General features: G+C 47.4%; 1 protein-coding gene across 2 annotated transcripts in view; it reads right to left on the bottom strand.

Annotated features, from left to right (window-relative positions):
• Positions 1-19932, bottom strand: part of ALPK3 (alpha kinase 3) — a 74877-nt gene that overhangs the window by 12006 nt on the left and 42939 nt on the right. For both annotated transcript variants that reach the window (XM_082198253.1, XM_082198254.1), the window contains 4 exons: positions 18294-19716; positions 5175-7032; positions 2656-2803; positions 70-197 (listed from right to left, as the gene is read on the bottom strand). In XM_082198253.1, coding sequence (XP_082054379.1) covers positions 70-197; positions 2656-2803; positions 5175-7032; positions 18294-19716 — 3557 coding nt within the window. The remainder of the gene's footprint in view (positions 1-69; positions 198-2655; positions 2804-5174; positions 7033-18293; positions 19717-19932) is intronic.

The raw sequence follows: 19932 nt of genomic DNA, 5'->3' as shown, positions 1-19932 counted from the left end.
GCGCACGTCTTGCAAGGTGAGCACCGCCTCCGAGGAGCAGCCGGGCCTGGCAGCAAGGGACAGACTCACCTTCAGCGCTCAGGAGGAAGTCTGTGGCGTCGGTGCCGTACTCGTTCTGGATGGTGCACTGGTAGACCCCGCAGTCCTTGAGGGAGACCTGCACGATGGCCAGGGCCGCTTGCCCTTCGTCTCCAGAGCTGGAAGAGAGCCCACCGAGAGATGAGAGCAGGTGTGATGGCCTGGGATTCCGAGTCTGAGAGCGATCCGGAGGAATCCCAGCCGGCACAGGAGTCCCCGCCTCCAGGGCCGGCTGAACTGGGGCAAGGCCTAGATGCTGAGGAAACTCAAGAGCAGGCACCAGGTGAAACCATTCTGGCCCCAGAGGTGCTGGATGACTCAGTGGCCACAGGTGAGCCTCCTCCAGGGCCCAGTAACCCTTCGGCCTCTCCTGATCTGCAGAGGCTTAGGGCAGAGAGGCGAAGGGAACTGGTTGCCCCCAGGAGGAGTGCTCGCCTTAAGGCCAGAGGAGGCGGGGCTCCTGGGGGTCGGGACCGCCCCTGACCTTAGAAGAGGATAAAAGCCCAGTCAGGCCGGCCCCAGGTTGCGGGAGCAACGTCGTTGTTGGCTTCGGACCTTCCTGTGTTCTTGATCTCTGCTTGGCCTCCTGTTCCTGACTATCCAGTACTCCTGTTCCCTGCTCGGCCTCCTGTTCCCGTCCATCCGGTGTTCCTGCTACCTACTCAGCCTTCTGTTCCAGTGTTCCTGTTCCCCGCCCGGCTCTCTGCATCGGACCTCGCCCCTCTTCGTGTGGACTCTGCTACACTCACGGTACCTTACCCCCGGGACCAGCACAGCAGGGCACACTGCAAGGAAAATGGGTGCATGTGGCCTTCAAGCGGTCACGAGGCAGAAAGAGGGGAGAGGGGCCTGGTGCAGATCTTGGCAAGATCATTGTCAGGCTTTGGGGAATCAGCTTCCTCAGCACCCGCCCCTGTGGCAGTAGATAAAAAGATCAAAGAAAGGCATGTCTTACCAGTTAGAAACTTTAATAATCACAGAGAGAGAACAAAGAACATATCTCCTAGAAAAGGCGGTGCTCCCAATTAAGGATTACACCCCAATATATATATTAAGGAGAGACCCCAGCCAACAGGGCTGGTCCTCCTATTAGCCGGAATGAGGCAGCCTTCTCAGGGAGCAGGTGTAAGTGGGCATGAGGCAAGGGGAAGATGCTCTCCATCATCAGTGTGGAAGTCAGATTCAATAAACAGTAAAAGGTAAAGGTAAAGGTAAAGGGACCCCTGACCGTTAGGTCCAGTTGTGGTCGACTCTGGGGTTGCTGCGCCATCTAGGCCGAGGGAGCCGGCGTACAGCTTCCGGGTCATGTGGCCAGCATGACTAAGCCACTTCTGGCGAACCAGAGCAGCGCACGGAAACACTGTTTACCTTCCCGCCAGAGCAGTACCTATTTATCTACTTGCACTTTGTGCTTTCGAACTGCTAGGTTGGCAGGAGCAGGGACTGAGCAACGGGAGCTTACCCTGTCACGGGGATTCGAACTGCCGACCTTCTGATCAGCAAGCCCTAGGCTCTGTGGTTTAACCCACAGTACCACCCACATCAATTTCAGTTTCTCTCAGCTTTTCATTTTTTCCAAATTTTAAGTTTAATCCTCAGGATTAGTTTGCATTAAAAAAAAAAGCCCTCAAGAATACATCAGCATTGTGCTGCGAATTTCTTAAAAAGACTGATACTGATGAATTGGAAAGATTAAAATGCAGTTCCCTTCTACGACTGGTTTGAAGACTTGTACAAACCCACAGCATATGAACAACTTGCATATAAACGCAATTTGCCATGGATAAATCCAGTGATATTTGGAATCCATTCTTACAAATACTGTAATAGGTTAAGATCAGGTGAAGTACAATAACAACTTTGTAAAGTATACAGTCGTGCCTTGGGAGTCGAATGTTTTGGCTCCCAAACGCCGCAAACCCAGATATGAGTGTTCTGGTTTGTGAACGTTCTTTGGAACCCGAATGTCCGACCTGGCTTCCGGTTGGCTGGAGGAGCTTCCTGGAGCCAATTGGAAGCTGCACCTTGGTTTCCAAACATTTTGGAAGTCAAACGGACTTCTGGAAGGGATTTTGTTTGACTCCTGAGGTACGACTGTACAGTTTTGGGGTTTTCCCTCTCCCCCCTTTATTTTCCCTTCTGCACAGCTGCTGCTTCTGTTTTTCTTTCTTTCTTTCTCTCTCTCTTTTATTTACATCTGATCATGTTTAGTGCATGTATAATTATGTACTTTTTGAAATTTCAATAAAGATGTCTGGAAAAAATATATATTCACGTTTGTATGCAATTTTGGCAGCTATATTTGTGCACAGCCATTTTCGCTAATAAAATGCATTTCTGTGTGTTATTTTTATTCATCTATGCGTTCTTATGTCCAATTCACCCTTGTACATGCATTTCGGTGCAAATATCTTCGCTTAAGTTTGGGTTGCATTGCAAAATTCAGTGACCTGCAAATCTTGAAAGACAGCTGTGTTGTGGCACGTGTGGCGCTTCAGAAAAGTGTGGATTTGGCAGGCCCGCCTTTAAACGCAAACTGAATTGAATTTCTCCGCCACCCGAATCAGCACCCCTCACCTCCTTTTGGCATCCGTCACAGGAACCTCATCTTTGTACCAGGTCAGCTTTGAGTCACCCAAAATGTTGAAGAACTGGCACCAGAGCTTCAGATTTCCAGAGGCATCTGAGAACTGCTCAGCTCGGATTTTGCGAATCACCTGGGGAGCTGCAAAGAGACAGTGGCTGATTTATCAGGAAGAAGAAGGAGGAGGAGGAGGAGGAGAAATTTATTACGTATACCCCGCCCGTCTGGCTGGGTTTCCCCAGCCACTCTGAGCAGGTTCCAACAGGAGATGAAAAATACATTTCCAGTTGACTGGAAAATGTGCGTCCTGGTAGACGAATAAATGAGCAAATTAAGTTAATTTGGATATGCAGAAAATTCCAAAGAGAAATTTAAGGAATTGCAGAAAGAGGGGGAAGGAAGTTGAGTTTTGAAATGTTAAAATGATTGTAAAATTACTGAACCGCATAAAACTGAAAATCATGAATGAATGAATGAAAAAAAAAATGTGCATCCTGGCAGTTGCAGTGGTTGGAGATCAGCCTGCCCCTGCAAGGACTCCAACACCAGTCCTAAACTTGGAGAGGGATCGTTGCTTGCTGTTCTGCACCAGGCAGCAAAAAACCAGCATAAATTTGGAAGGGGAGCTGCTTTTCAGGGCCTGTATTGTTTCAGAAAGTGCAAATGGCACACAACCACGTTTCTCCTTCCCTCATCCTCACTCTTTCTACCAACAGTGCCTCTGCCAGGGACCTTCTCCTGCCAGGGACCTTCTCCAATGCCCACCCTCTCCTGGCTACGACTGTGGAAGCCTGGGGGGGGGGGAGAAAGCGTTGGTTCTTCTAACTGAAAGCATTGTTGGGGGAGCCTTGGGCAAGACCTCTCCCAACCCTCAGCAAGTCTCTCTCCTCCCTGCCATTCTCACCAGCTGCCGTCTGCCATCTTTGCCACCCCCTGCTTCCATCGCTCGCCGGGCAGCCAAGGAACAAGCAGCCAGTGGCAGCAACTGCTCTTCGTGCTCCTCGCCACCAGCTCCCTTGTGTGAGCAAAGGATGGATGAAGAAGCAGGTTGTCGTGGCAAAGAGGAGAAGCAGAGAGCTTTCCCCAGGGACCGCCCCCCCTGCTGGGGAGGGGTGGGGTAGAGGCCTCCAGCGGATGCCCGACCATGCTGATCCTTGGTGCCAGCCCTTCCTCTTGGCCCCTTGGGAGCCTGAGGAAGCGCGGCCACAGTGGTGTGGTGGTTCACCTCTCCACTAAGCCATGACACTCACCGAGTGACCAGTGGCCACCTGTCTTTTTTTTATTAAGTTTTTATTAAACATTTCAACATAACAGTTTGTCAAAAACATATCATACTCATCCCCCCCCCATAAATTTCCCTCCTCCGTCCCTAAGAAAACCCCACCCTCCCACCCCCTCCCAGACTTCCCTCAGCTCCTCTCTCTGGTTTTTAAGCACAAGTTATTCTCTGCATGTTATACAACTGTAATAATCCTTAATTAATCTATCTATGTGTTACCAATAATAAATTTGTGTTTGTTTATTCAAAACCTGCCAAGGAGATCAGTTCATTTTGTTGCTTCTTTAAACCAGTGGCCATCAGTCTAAAGTGCCTCACAAGGCGAGGACTCAGGCAAGAAGCTGGTCCCTGCAGGAAAGTGGGGGGGGGAAGGTTCTCTCAGGGTGGGAGACTGGGAGAAGAGATAGGCTCCCAGGTGGGTCTACTTTTTTGCATGTGGATAAATATGAAATATATTATATGAATGTGATAAAGGACCCCTATAGTTATCGTTCAGCCCGGACACTGAGGCTCAGCGCCGAGGGCCTTCTGGCGGTTCCCTCACTGAGAGAAGTGAGGTTACAGGGAACCAAGCAGAGGGCCTTCTCGGTGGTGGCACCCACCCTGTGGAACGCCCTCCCACCAGATGTCAAGGAAATAAACAACTATCTGACTTTTAGAAGACATCTGAAAGCAGCCCTGTTTAGGGAAGTTTTTAATGTTTGATGTTTTATCATGGTTTTAATATTCTGTTGGGAGTCTCCCAGAGTGGCTGGGGAAACCCAGCCAAATGGGTGGGGTATAAATTTACTACTACTACTACTACTATTATTATTATTACTATTATTATTATTATTACTATTTCCTTTCTTTCTCTCTTTTTCTTTCCCCCCTTTCTTCTCCTTTCTTGGTTTCTTATTATTTCTGTTATTTAGATTAGTTTGATTTCTATTTTATGTCAAAAACTTTCAATAAAAGTACTTATTAAAAATAATAAACTACCTCACAGGGCTGTTGTGAGGATAAAATGTGTGTGTGGGGGGGGGGTTCGTTTATACTTCCTTGAGCTCCTTGAAGGGAAAGTGGCAAACAAACCTCAAAACGAATTAATTACTAGCTGGGAGGCGGGGATTTCATCTGGGAAAGCTTCTTCCCCTAGATGTGATTTTCCCTCTCAATGTGCAAGAAGAAACTTTTCTCAGGGTGGGGCTAGATGCCCTCCCAGGAAGGCTGAAAAGCAACACCCCTCCTGACCTTTAAATGGGTCGTTTGCTTTCCGGGATTCGCCTGCTTGCACTTCGGCCGTGGTCTCTTCCGACTTCTCTGGAGCTCGCGGGGAGCTGCCTTCCATATTCTTGTTTTCTTCTGCTATTTCTTCATAGATCTTGGGCACTTCCAAGGTTGCCATCTTCCTAGCCGTGGTAGGGGAGCGCTTCTCCACGGGAGGAGAAGCCGGGGCGGGGCTTTGCAAAAGTGCTGCGTTCTTGCGGCCCTGCTGTGGGGACACAGTGGGGCTGCCCCTTTTTGCCCGCGGCTGCCCATCTGGGGCCGCCCCTTCCATCTCGTCGGCCTGTTTGGGTTTGGTGAGGTATATTTTGCGACGGGCCCCGGAGGCCAGTTCCTGAGGCGTGGCGCTCGGCAGTGCCGACGGTGCCTCACCGGAAACCTCCGGAGATGTATCTGGGGGGCCTGCCGGCTCGCTGGAGACGCTCCCCACCACAATCGAGGGCACACAGGGCAATGGGGCGGCCTCCGGTTCAGCCACCAAACTCTCTTTGCAAGCAAGCAGCTCTCGGTTGATCATCCCTGTGATCCTCCGGGAAGTCTTGGGAGTCAACTGCAGATTCTCTGCGCTCTGGAAGAGCTGGTTGGTTTCTACCCGCTCAAAGATCTTCCGCGATGTCCTGGGAGTCAGGCCAGCTATGCCCACATCCGGCAAGTGCTTGGGAATGGCAGTCGGCGGGGTCCTTTCCTCCGCAGCCTTGACATCTTGCTTCTCGCTGCCCTTGCTTTTGTCGGCCTCTGTGGTCATCTTTAAGAGCAGAAGCAAGTAATTTTTAAGGGAAGAGACTAGGTTCGTGTTCTGTGCCTTATCTGTGGTTTGATCCTCCTCCATCGCGGTCTCTGTTTGGCCCTGTATTGCAGGTGCCTCAGAGACTGTTCTCTCCCTTTCCTTAGTTCTGATGTCCATCTTCCTGCCCAGGCCAAACGACTCCTTCTGATTTTCCTCACCCCTCAGTGGAGTTGGGGGCTCTTCCTGGACGCGGACCTCCGTGTTGCCGACCTGCCGTTGCTCCGATTCTGAAGCTGCCACCTTTGATGGCTGCCAGGTTTCTATTTCTCTCTTCACATCCCTCAGCAAATGGGCCACGGACTGCTGCTTCTCAGTTGAACCTTCTTCATCCGGAGAAAGTGGAGCAGATTCTTGGAATGCCAGAGGCATTGCTACTGTAGGAACCGGATGAGGTTCCTCCGAAATACTTTGATGGGAAACCGGGGCTTCTACAGCAACTTCAGGGACCAATAATGGCCTTGCTGTCACTGCGGGAGGCCTCTCACCCTCAAGCCCTAAATCCCTGTTTAGCCTAGATCTCTTGTCTCCCTGGACCTCAAAGGCTTCTTCTTGCTTTTCTTTGCTCGCCGTGTCAATTTGAGGGGCATATCGCTCCAAGATGACTGTAGGTCTAGGCTCAAGACTAGATTCCTCAACCAATGACCCGGGAGCAGCCAGATCCTTACTCTCATGACTTGGAGCTGGTTTGGCTTGGGTTCTGTCACTTCCAAAACGCGGGGAACGCCTTTTCACATCTTCTCTCAAAACCCGCTGTTCCTTCCCAATGGGCAATGTGGTGCCAAGGGAGAGAACTGGGGGATTCTGGGAAGTCACTGAGAAGTGCTGGCTGCCATCCTGGCTTAGCACCATCATGCTTGGCCCTTGGGCCTCTCGGCTAGGATCTTCTTGCTCCTCAGCCTGTTTGGTCTCTGGCTCTCTTGGGGCACCTTCCCTTATTTCAAAATGGCGGGCATCCTGGCTTGTTTCTTCTCCAAGACCCACATCTGGAGTTTGCAGGTTGCGGGCAGTGGGCAAGGCTGGCTTTAAGGTTTGCGGAGCCTAGGAACAAACAGCACAGAGTTTATTAGTAGCAACGGGCACATCCCCCCCTCATCTCAACTTAATACTAGCTTGGTATATTTGATTATTTTCAGAGAACACTTTGAAGGCAAAGCTCATCTTTTCCTTGGGAGTTCTCTCACAGCTTGGAAGGTTGGCACTCTTTTTAGCTCCGCTTTATTAAAAAAAAAATCACTTCTGTTTTTCAACTGTGACTCAAAATTCCATCCAAACCCTTGACACTAATCACAGCTCAGGCAAAGCTTGTGTTCGGAAAAAAGCTCATTACTTGAAGCATTAATTTGTGCTCCAAACCCAAAACAGCAAAAGGTCAAGGATTTCCTCTTTCTTGCAAAGTGTTTCACAGTTCTTCCCTACAGAGGAGAGAGAACTTAGAGGATGGACAGGATTTCATGATGGCTTAGGCCTCTTCGAGAATTCAGTGCTAACTAGAACCACAAGCTAGGTAAGATGAAACTTGCTATGTTTCTTTTTCAACTAGTTTTGGTTTTGTTGAGAAACAATTCAATTGGCTGCACATTTCCAGTTCCCTTACTAAAACCGCTTAAAAACAGACAAGCAGCACCACAGCAGCCTATGCAGAAGGGATTTTATGCTCTGTAGCTCTGCCCAATCACCCTCACATTATCAAGAAATTTCCAAACCAGGAAATGAACTTTGAAAAGATAATTAGTCTTATTGTGTGAGCTTAAAGCAGGCGTAGCCTGGGTGTTGCTGAACTACAATTCCCATCATCTTTGACCACTGACCACGCTTCCTGGCGTTGATGGGAGTTGGAGCCCAGCAACATCGAGACACTGCCACATTGGCTACTTTGGCTTAGAGAGAAAACATCATTGTAATCCAGGGGCCGTATTAACACCTTCAAGCAGCTGCTAGGGTACCAGGATGCCAGGACCTAGGTGGGCTCGTCCACCCCATCCCCCCCATCTGGTCCAGCATTCTGAGCAGCACTGGGTGAATGGGTCACATATAAAATTTCCCACAATGCCGCAGAAGTAGCATCACTCCAAGGTACTGTTGGGAATCAAAATGGTGGCTACGCCCGCCCAGCTTGTAGCGATGCTGCCAGGTGAGCCTAAAGGATGCTACTGGCAAAGGCTGGGGGCTACCAGGGCCCACTCAAAGCTGGCGCTGGTCCTGAAATGGGCTTCTCCATTCTGTTGTTTTTTTTTATTATTATATATAATAATATTTATTCAAAGTTTAAGGTTTCAAAAAGAAAAAAAGAACAATACATAATATAAAAAGAATGCAACAGTAACAGAAAAAGAGAAAAAAATGATATAAAAATACATTCAATTAAAAAAGAAAAAAAATGATAGAAAAAAGAAACAGATTAAACCTTTACATAGCTTTCTTCCTTTGCTTATTTCCTTGACCTCCTCACACCTCCCAATTTTGTATTCTAATTCAAATCGTTTTTTCAGCAAATCCTTCCAACCTTATTTTCTTTTAATTTAATTTAAAATAATATAATTTAACGTCAACTCTTTCATCACATTCATCGACTCATTTTTACTTAATCCTTTATCTCATATCTACCAAAACTGCCTAATTTTCTTTTTCCAACACCTTTCTAACAGTCCTTAATCTTACAATATTTTTGAAGATATACTTTAAATTTTTTTTCCAGTCCTCTTCCACCGACTCTGGGCTTCTCCATTCTGCAGAGGACCCTTGCTTGGAATAGAAACGAGCTCTTAGGGCAGGACTCAGGAACCGGTGGTCCTCCATATCTCCTAGGACTCCAATTCCCAGCAGCCCCAGAAATGTGGCTAATAGTGAGGTCAATGGGTGCAGGTTTTCCACTGCTGTCTCAGGGCCAGGATGTGAATGAATCACACATGTATCAACTCCACTAGTGGGAGTTTAGTGTCAGAAACCATCACTGGCATCAAATCCGGATCAGTGTTTTGCCCTGGACCACAAAGCTCAAAGGCAAACAATGATTAATCAGCCACCTGGTAGACAGCCCTAAATATACAAATCCCCAGATGAGACTGTGATTATGATTGACCTCAACTCTCCAGAGATCTTGGACTTCGCTGAACCTGCGTTTTTTGCTTCGGTTGTGAGCTGTGATGTCTATCGAGGGCACTGTTACCCATAAAGCCATCAGAGCAGCTTCCCTTCCACCAGGAACTGTCTGTGTGGTAGAAGGAAAGGGAGCTGTGCTCTAGGTGTGCATGTTGAGGTCTCAGGGGTCAATTTGAAGAGAAAGAAAGAGAGAGCCGCTTCCAGGGTTCAAATCTTGTTCCAAGTCACACATTACTCTGGAAAGGGTTCCCATGCAATACACCCGAAGCTTGCAAAGAGAAGTTTGAAGATGAACCATTGCAAGTAAAGGCCCAGAGACTTAAAAAGAAACACAAAGAACACCTTTTTTGTTGTTGTTCAAGGAGCAGGTGGCTAACAAGTTTTGGATGGTTTGGTGTGGCAGCTCACCTGACTTCCGGACAGCTGCTTACCAGAAAGGCGAGGGGCCGGGTGGAAGCAGCATGGGTGTGGTGCAAAAGCACAGGCGGGCGCAGCAGTTGGGCTCTGCTGGTGTGTTCGCACTGCACTGATCTCCCCACAGCCTCAGTCCTCCAAGCCTCCTTCCCAATCAGCAGCAGAGACTCAGCTGCCCGGTCAGGTGAGTGCTTTCTCCCCATCACAACATCCACTACTGACCCCATCCCTCCAACATCTCTCAAATCCTCAGAGCTGTTCCACTGTAATCACGGTTCCTTCAAAGCCATCTTCACCAACTTGGTGCCCTCCATCCGTTTTGAACTACAGTTCCCATCATGCCTGACCACTGGCTATGCCAGCTGGGGATGATGGGGCTTGTAGTCCAAAATATCTACATACAGAAGGTGCTCAGTTGGTGCGGTCTGCTTTAACGTGATCCTGAAACCTAACCAAAGAAGTTTGGCAACTTAAGTTGACAGAATATGCACAACTAGAAAACTTAACATGTAGAATAAGAGCACAACAAGATTGGAAAACGTTTATTGAATATATGGGAAATACTCGTGTACAGCTGAAAACACTGGCAGCATTAAGATAAATTCAACAGTGTAAATAAGTTTTGATGGATGCAATAATGGAATACTGAATTGTTTAGTTTCTGTAAAATATGCAGGGATATAAGATATGTAAAATGAATCATGGAAAGAGAAGGGCAGTCACTAATATCTTAAGGATGCAAAATGTTTATCTGAAATTGTAAAACAGAAAATTTAATAAAAATCATTTTAATGTGATCCTGAAACCTCACCTCCTTTGAATATCCCCAAAGCCTCCAATTGCACTGGGAATAAATTATCTAACTCTGGCTCAGGATTAATTCTCGGTTGTCGAATCAATACCTTTTCTCATTTAAACAAATAAACAAAAAAACCTGGGGCCAGAGTATTGCCAAATCTCCATAGGAAATCCAAGGCTGCGAAATGACCTGCAAGGGTCCATCTGTCAACTTTGAAGGCTGGTGCAACGGCACCAGGAATAGCTGCCCAGAGGATGGGCAACATCCAAGCCACACCGACCGACTGAACAGGAGCGTCGAGATCAGGTGGCTGGAAGGACTGACGTCTGGAAGAGATTAAAAGAGCTATATCTGTCCAGCCTGGCTGAGCAAGGGCAGAAAGGAATTGGGGGGGTGGGGTGTGCAGACTTATGGATATGTGTCAAAAATACAGTCATCAAAGCAGAGCCAAGTAATCTGTAAGGCTGGGGGGGGGGATAAAAACAGAAAGGGGGTTTAAAAAGACAGAAGGAAGGAAGGAAGGAAGGAATCAGCAGTTTCCCCATCAATGGCTATTGAAACATGATAGCTGTATGCTCCCTCCATGTCCAGATGCACGTTGGCCGCTGAATACTAGTTGCTGGGGAACTTTGGGCTTCCTAGAATCATAGAATTGCAGAGTTGGAAGGGAACCCAAGGTTCATCTAGTCCAAGCTTCTGCAATGCAGGAATCTCAACACGTGGTCCCCGCCTCCAATCTGAAACCTCACTGGACACTGCTTAGCTTTGCAAATGCGCCAGCATGGATGCCCAGCTTGGGGTTCCCAGAGGATACTATCAGGGACGTCTTTACCATTGGGAGTAGTGGCGCAGTGAGCCAGGGAAGCAAGCAGTGGAGGGCGCCAGGTGGAGAGCCCAGGGAGGGGAGAGCAGGGAGGTAAGTGAGGCAGAGCAGGGGCTTGGTGCCTGTGCGCCTCCAGCGCCCTTCAGAGGCACTAGGACCCTGTTCCAGGGTCATCCCTCATCCCTCATTTAGCACCTGATTGAGCTCCCAGTGCAAGAACAAGAACAATGGACTGAGTCTACCAAAACCTTGTTATCTTGTTAACTCTATCATAACCTCGATGTAATGTAACAAGTCAATGTCAGAGTATTTCCAAAAACCTGTCGACTTTAGGAATAAATAATAATAATAATAATAATAATAATAATAATAATAATAATAATAATAATAATAATAATTTATTATTTATACCCCACCCATCTGGCTGAGTTTCCCCAGCCACTCTGGGCGGCTCCCAATCAAGTGTTAAAAACAATACAGCATTAAATATTAAAAACTTCCCTAAACAGAGCTGCCTTCAGATGTCTTTTAAAGATAAGATAGATGCTTATTTCCTTCACGTCTGAAGGGAGGGCGTTCCACAGGGTGGGCGCCACTACCGAGAAGGCCCTCTGCCTGGTTCCCTGTAACCTCACTTCTCGCAGTGAGGGAACTGCCGGAAGGCCCTCAGCGCTGGACCTCAGTGTCCGGGCTGAACGATGGGGGTGGAGACGCTCCTTCAGGTATACAAAACCTCAAAACTTTGGAAATTCATATAAAATCACTAGTTCCACCAATTTGCTTCATTCCAATGCCATTTAATACCTTTGGCCAAGGACTTTAAAGCCCATCAGTTCCCGCCATGATCCCTCAGGCGTGCAGTCACGCCCTCCAGTGCAGGAATCACAGCACAAGCATCTCTCACAAAACAAGTTTGCTCCATCTTCCCTGTGAACAGCCCTTCAGATACAACATTCACAGAGCTGGAAGGGAACCACCAGGGTCATCTAGTCCAACCCTCCGCAATACAGGAATCTTTTGCCCAACATGGGGCTTGAAACCACAACCCTGAGATTAAGAGGCTCATGCTTTACTGGCTGAGGTGTATCTAAGTTCAGCATTTATTTCTTATTTTGGTGCCAGGTTAAGCAATGCCACTCCTAAGACTAGGAGTGACTTGTTAGATTTTGGCTGGCCCACATGCATCTGTCTCAGTCTCAGTCAGTTTTATTGCACATATCCAAAGGCTGCCGCAATGTACACAGAATTATTTGACAATTAAAAGAAAATATACTGAATTGGTAAAAAAAGACTTAAAACATTTATATTATTAAAACATTACATACTCTAAACAAAGCTATAAAAGAACCCCAATGTACAAATAAAAACATTAAACGATAAAATTCATAAGCTAAAATCATCACATGGTCACTAATGTTAAAAACAATATCAATTAATACAGTGTGCAATTTATACTCAGAGTTTGGTGACAAAGATAGAGCATAGCCTGAGGTAGATAGATGGGATCAAATAAATTCATCTCCTTTACAGTTAATGGCTACCTTGGCTATATAATTTGCTCTAATTTTCCTAGCAGCAGTTGCATAAAGTGCTACCCGCCAGGTCACATACTTATCTGTGTCTGCAAGGAAATATAACATCATATCCAGGGGGTTCTGGCCAGGGGACCCTGTCATTATAGGTACTAAAAATCTTTTTCTTGCATCATTATATAACGGACAATGCAAGATATAATGCATAAGGTCCTCTACTTCAGAACATCCCCTAATGCAAACACGTTCGTTTTTTGGTATGCCTCTATGTCTCCCATCTCTATAAGCAGAGCTTATTGTATTTAGTCGTAGCTCTGTAAAAGCTTTTCGAAGCTGTGCAAAAGTCAATTCATTAAAATAGGATATGTCTTCATTGACCTCTCTAAGTTTAAAATACAATGGGGCGCATGTAGATGTGCACATAGAGTTTAGATCGTTTTTAGTTGCCACTGCCCTTATGATTCGTTTAAAAATATTTTTCTGTGAATATAAGGGGAGTTCTTTAATCTCAGCACATGCATCTGAGACTACTTAAGTGTGTATACAGGTGCATTGTTAATAAATGAGCAACTAAAAAAAGTTTATTTATGTTTCCTGTTTTCTTTTCCCAAGAAGAGATAATGTGTAAGTGTGCCATGTCAGCTCCCTAAAAAAGGTGAACAACTCTGGGGAACCTTTCCTAACAAAGGTCAACATCTTTGGGTGTCCCCCGCTTAAAAAGGTCAACAACAGGGGAGGCACCGTTATGCTTAAGACGGCCCTAGATCCTATGGATCTTCCCCACCACAAAACGACAATTGTGCTTGTGTGTGTGTTAGGGAGGAGAGACACCACTTGGCAACGCTGCTCTGCAAACCCAGGCAGCTTCACTTGCAAACAGACCCCCCCCCCCGCAACCCTACTTCCTGGTCAAGGGAACAGAAGAGAGCTTACATTGCTTGGCAGTGGGAGCGACGCTAAATCCCAAGACCAGAGGCTGGAAGATGAGCCTCAGGGGATCTGTGGGGCAGAAATGACATTGCGCACACTTGTGAGCCTCTCCATTCTGGCACTGCTCTTCAGTGGGGAGGGGAGGGGCAAAGGAAGCTATAAAATGAGCTCTGTCTTATGATGCCATAATGTATTTAGCACTGCTTTGTGTAGTCTTGTCCTTAAGTACTTAATTCGTTCTGGAGGTCCGTTCTTAACCTGAAATTGTTCTTAACCTGAAGCACCACTTTAGCTAATGGGGCCTCCCGCTGCCGCCGCGCCGTCGGAGCACGACTTCTGTTCTCAACCTGAAGCAAAGTTCTTAACCTGAAGCACTATTTCTGGGTTAGCAGAGTCTGTAACCTGAAGCGTATGTAACCTGAAGCGTATGTAACCCAAGGTACCACTGTATATGTGTCTTAAATAAATAAACAAACACAGCCATAGTATCCAAAATAGGTGTTGCCAGAGCAGTAAGTTTCAGGTCCTTGGACAATTTCATTCATAGGAAAATTTGTGACTGAATATGTATTTTATCACAAAATGCACATTTATAAAGGTATTTTATATCAATGCCTTTTTAAAAAACCTGTATTTATTATAAAATATAGTTTTTTTAATGCATTAGGATACTTTTTAAAATGTTTCAAGCTAAGGTCTGTTTCACAAAATTCAGAGCAGTGTGAAATCCAAAGGATAATGAAGTTTCTATCTAAACATCTAGTACAGGAGGGGCAATTCATGAGGGTTGAATAGGTGACTAAAGACTAAAGAGTCCTGAGGGGCTGAGAGAAGGATGCATGGAAAGAAAGAAAGAAAGAAAGAAAGAAAGAAAGAAAGAAAGAAAGAAAGAAAGGTCTACTGCACTGTCTGAAAAGTTGGGGTTGTACAGAGGTGATACATTTTAGCTTTCTTCTTCCTTGCCCTTCCGTTTTTCCTTTTGTGTCATGTATGCCAGCCACTCTGGGAGCCTTTTGGTCTGAAGTGCAGGGTCCAAGTTGCTTCATATATTTAAATAAATGCACAAGGAGCATGGGTTCCCCACATCATGTATGTTTTGACCCAGGCATAGGCACACTTGGCCCTCCAGATGTTTTGGGACTACAATTCCCATCATCCCTAACCACTGGTCCTATTAGCTAGGGATGATGGGAGTTGTAGTCCCAAAACATCTGGAGGGCCGAGTTTGCTTATGCCTGTAATTAGACCCATGGCCATTTTTTATTATTATTTAAAAAACCCCAGAATGTGGAATTAGCTCCCACACCAGGGCTTCAACAGGCATGCCAGGCCCTGCTCCCATTATTAGCTAAGAGGGTCTCTTCCTTGTCAAAGGCAGAGATTATTTCGCATCTCCTAAAATGGAAACACATCAAGCAAATTCCAACAGGACTGTGCTGCCACGGCTAGCACCCACCCAAGTGCTGAAAGCAACTCCAAGAGGCTGATAAGAGAGAGGGAAGTCAAGCGGCAAGTCCTGAAATATTCTGAGACAAAGGCTTCCTTCCTTGCCTCTGTCTGCTCTTTGCAACATGGAGACGCAGCAAAAGTGCGTGCACAGCAAATACACCAAGGTGGACAGTTGTCATAAAAGGGACAGCAGAAATTATACGCAATTGTTTTCTACAAATGCAAATATTTTCACTGTGTCCTTATGGCATTGTGAAATCAGAGATACTACATTGGAAGTGATTAATAAATGAAATTTATTTAGCTACATTGCAGAGCAGAACAGATACATCTGGCCTTTCTGCTACGGAAGAAAGGGGCATGCATAAGAGTTTTGCTCTCTCTTTTTTACGCAGGCCTAACAATGCATTTTCTAAAAAGCTGCTTCCACATGATGACCCTTCAGTGCTGTGGAAGCATCACTTTTCTGCGGTACCTGTGACCAAGACCCTTCTACGACATTTATTCAGAACTGAGGTCTCCTGCAACTTTAGTTGAAAACTTCCTCCTTGTTGCTTCTGCCCCTTTTATTGCTTCTTGTTCAAGGGAAATGTGGCATGAGTCAGTTGCCTCTAAATGGCTCTTAAAGCATTAGTTTTTCTGTGGGAAGGAGCTTCAGTTACGGGTTTCCATAGAATTATTTTTTGTTGCAAAACAGTACTTTTTCATAATTTAAAAAAGTTAATGGAAGCAAACCAGGAACATAACCTTCCCCTTTTTTTGCAAGTAAAAGAAACGGAAGAATTCTGGGGCAATTCAGTAATGTCCACTTCTCACCTCTGGAAATTGGAAAGCGGGGGCAGAACCAGCCAATGCAGCCCCAGTCCTGCTCATCAGGAATAATTACAAAAGGGGCCGGAGATAAAATTGCTGATATGGTAATGCTTTGGTGCAAATATGTGGTTCAATTAACCTTTGGAACACTTCTGAAAGAAGCAATGACAAGAGCAGAATCAATAAAGAGGAAGTTTCTAATTAAAGACACATTTGCCCCGAAAAGCTTTGATAGTGCTTTGCCTGCACATACTGAAATTATGCTTTAGAGTGGAGAGGAATGCCACAAATCAGAGCTGGGGGGAATGGGAGGATAACCCCAAAAGGTTATGCACAGATTTATAGAAATGAACAGGACCCTAGAGACCATCTGGGCTTGTAAGGCAAGGTACAATTACAGTACTGCTAACAAGACTGCCTCTGGCCTCAGCAAAGGAGAGCTCACCACCTCCCAAGGTGGCCTGTTTGACTGTCAAAGCAGTCCAATGGTTAGGAAGTCTCCCCTAAGATGTTGAGCCAAACTCTGCATCCTTACAGTTCCCACCCACTGCTGGACCAAGAGTGGGCAGAAAGTCAATTGGGAGCCCCAGGTGCTTTGCAGCAGAGCTAGCTCGAGTCTCTGACTCTCAGCGGTTTAAGGAGAGCAACAACAAAACCATTCCCCATTCCACCACCCCAACCCCGCTCTGAATTAGGCAGCTGAGAAATGAAGGAAGCTCGGAAGGAAAACCAGGAGTGGATTTGTGTGTGAAAGGACTGTGCAGTCAGTTTTGGTACTAAACAAAAACCTGGATTAAGTGTGTGCTTCTTGGCACCCGGCTCCTTAATTCCGTAGTCTATACTCCAGAACCCCTATTTTGTACCTGGATCCGGTGGAGGGCAGGTTTCTAGGTGTTTAAATAACAAACAAACCACCCCACACACTAGATCCCAAAAACATGAAGTGCCGTATTTTTCACTCCATAAGACGCACCCGACCATAAGACGCACCTAGTTTTAGGAGAGGAGAACAAGAAAAAAAATATTCTCTCACTCGCTGTGCAGCGCCTCTCCAGCAAAGCGGGAGGAGAAATGGAAGGGGCTCCGTTTCTCCTGCCCTGCCACTTTGCTGAAGGGGCGCTGTGCAGCTCTTCCTCTCTGCGCAGCGCCTCTCCAGCAAAGCGAAGTCAGAACAGCAAGAGGGACAGCTGTCTGGGATAGCTGTGCCAAGCCTCTTCAGGGCAGGGGGAGCGTTCCTCCTGTTGCCCTGAAGAGGCTTGGCGCAGCTATCGCAGAAGTCAGAACACCAAGAGGGATCGCTGCTTTCACGATCTCTCTTGCTGTTCTGGCTTCTGGGATAGCTGCGCAGCCTGCATTCGCTCCATAAGACGCACACACATTTCCCCTTACTTTTTAGGAGGGGACAAGTGAGTCTTATAGAGCGAAAAATAAGGTAGATGATACTGGCCTGGTAGGGTCTGACTCAGCAGCTCTACTTTTCCACATTCCCAATGTGGACTATGTTCCCTCTGCCTCCACCGTCAGAGGCATTATGCCTCTGAATGCCCACTGTTGGGAACCACAAGTCAAGAGAGTGCTGTTGTGCTCCAGTCCTGCTTGCAGGCTTCCCATAATGGGCATCTGGGTATCCAGTGCAAGGACAGGATGGTCAACTAGATGGGCCACCGGCCTGAATCAACAGGCTCTTTTCGCACTCTTAGATTTAGCTGCCCACCGAGCCCTGGAGTTCCCAGGCAGGGCAGGCTGACATCCTCTGGAAACATGAGCCAGAGTCTGTTTGCAGTTGCTGGGGCCTTGCAGCTCGTTGGACCACTCTGAAGTCCTGCACCCGGAGACCCAGCTCCTCTCTACACACCCACGCAGCCCACTCTTCAGCAGGGATCCTTCAAATGCCAATCCCGTGAGGAGCAGCACGAAATCCTCCACGCACTGAATTAGGAAACCCCCTGTTAACAAGGCACACACTTGTTCTTTCCTAATGAAGAATTACATGGAAAATGCTTCAGAATAAGGAGCAAAAAATAGACCCCGGCCAAACCAGGATGTTGAGTGTCAGGGACAGCTGCAGCCAAGACCGCAGGCCGGCAATGCAGTGACACTTGTCGGGAGGGCCAGCACATGAGGCTGGGTCCCAACTCAACACCAGCCCGTAAATAAACCCAAGTGCTTGCTGGCCACAGATCACCCAATGCATCTGGCTCATTTCTGACCAGCTACAGAAATAATAATATTTAAAATTGGCCAATGCAACATTTTACAGTCAGGGGTCAGAGCTAGACTGGAGAGAGATACCACCCTGCTTATTGCTAGTCATGTACATCCCCGCATTCTCAGCTATAAATAGCAGGCAGGGCTCTGGCAGTTGCTGCTTAACAGATTTGGGAAACATTTTGCATGAGGTCAGTCATAGCAAAAAAAAAAAGAGAAGAACTTACAGTACCTCACAAGGCCCTTGGCCGGGCAGCTGCTCTCCCAAGGAGGCCTCCTCCAAGTCTCTCGCCGCTTCCTGAAAGTGCACAGACGACTCCAACCCCTTCTGGGGCTGTGGGGATGGCTCTGCTTCAGGGCAGAAAGAGTCCAGCAAGTCTGTTTCGCGGAGGTCAGCAACCATATCCTTCGAAAGGGGAGCCCACACCCCAAGGCCAGACTCTGAAGCCTGACTAGGATGCTGAAAATCTGTTTCAGGAATGTCTGACACATTTCCCATCCGAAGGGAACCAGGCACCTTTTGCACGGCCTCTGCGGTCCAATTAGGATACTGGGATAAGTTTGCATTGACATCCCCGCCAGCATCCGTGGCTGCCATTGTTTGGGCTTCCTTTGTTTCCACAGCCTCCTTTTCCTCTGTTTTCTGCTCTTCGCGTGGCTCTTTTTGCCCTTCCTCTGGTTTTGCCCTTTTCAAAGCTGTAGGGACTGCTGGGAGCATCTCTCCCAGGACTGGCTGGTTCCGGTCAGCCTCGCCTTCCTTGGCTTCTGGCGCCTTCTGCTCAGCCTCAGCTTTCACCCCCATGTCAAAATACATATCTTTTAGAGAAAAGTACACGTCTGCTTTAGGGGGCATTGAATAGGGTCGGGCAATGGGCTTCTCCCCCACCTGCCTAGGAGGCACTCCGGGCTCCGTGCCCACCAGCCCATTTGTTGCAAAAGGTGACGTGCTGTAGGCCAAAGTATTAGGCGTAGCATCTTCATGCGCCAAGCTAATACTCCTCTGTTGTGTCCCATCTTCTTCTCGGGAAACATCCTGGCTTGCATTTGGCAAGGCAGTGGTGACCTCCTCTTTCTTCTTCTTCTTCGCGGAAAACTCTTTGACCGCCGTAGGCTTCGCTTTGATGATCTCCACCGTCTCATAGATATAGGTAAGAAAGCCGTTGGCATTTTCGTCTCCGTTTTCCTCCCCGCTCTCCAGAGAAGAGTCCCCATTGGTAGTCACCTCTGCTTCCAGACGCCCTGTAATGAAGTTGTTTGGGAACAGGGTCTTGGCGTTCACAGAAGTCTCTTTGCTCTTCTCGTCCTCTCCAAATCGTGGTTTCCCATCTGGGATGCGCACCTTGGCCACCTCCTCCTTGTCCCAGAGGGAGGTGCCCGATCGCATGCCCACTTCGCCGGTCAAGCGGCGCTTCCGCTGGAACCTGTCCGGGCTCACCCTCCTCAGCTGCTCCAGCTCCACGTTCTCCTTCCCTCGCTTCCTGCTCTGCTCGATCTCGCGAAGCTTGGCCTCAGCGTTCTGCTTGAGCTTGGCAAACCATCGCTGGTGGATTTTGTACTCTGTCATGGTTCCCACCTCCAAGACCCCCGAGCAGGACACAATGCCCTTGTTGTTTCTGGCCGAGGCTTGGTAAATGGCTGCATCTTCCTCTCTGCACCTGGCGGCAAAAAGAAACAGCGCCATGAGAAAAAACACACCATTCAGGGAGCACATTGTTCTGAGCATTAGTGCACATGGGTGCAAAGTTTAGGGCTGTGTACATGCCGTACATTTGAAACACACACACACACCACCCCAAATAAACATGGGAACTGTATTTAGATTCCAGGCCCAATTCAAAGTGCTGGTTTTGGCCTATAAAGCCTTAAATGGC

This window comes from Podarcis vaucheri, assembly GCF_965113315.1.
Source record: "Podarcis vaucheri genome assembly, chromosome: 14".
Classification (NCBI taxonomy): domain Eukaryota; kingdom Metazoa; phylum Chordata; class Lepidosauria; order Squamata; family Lacertidae; genus Podarcis; species Podarcis vaucheri.
This window is presented reverse-complemented; position numbering and strand designations above follow the sequence as displayed.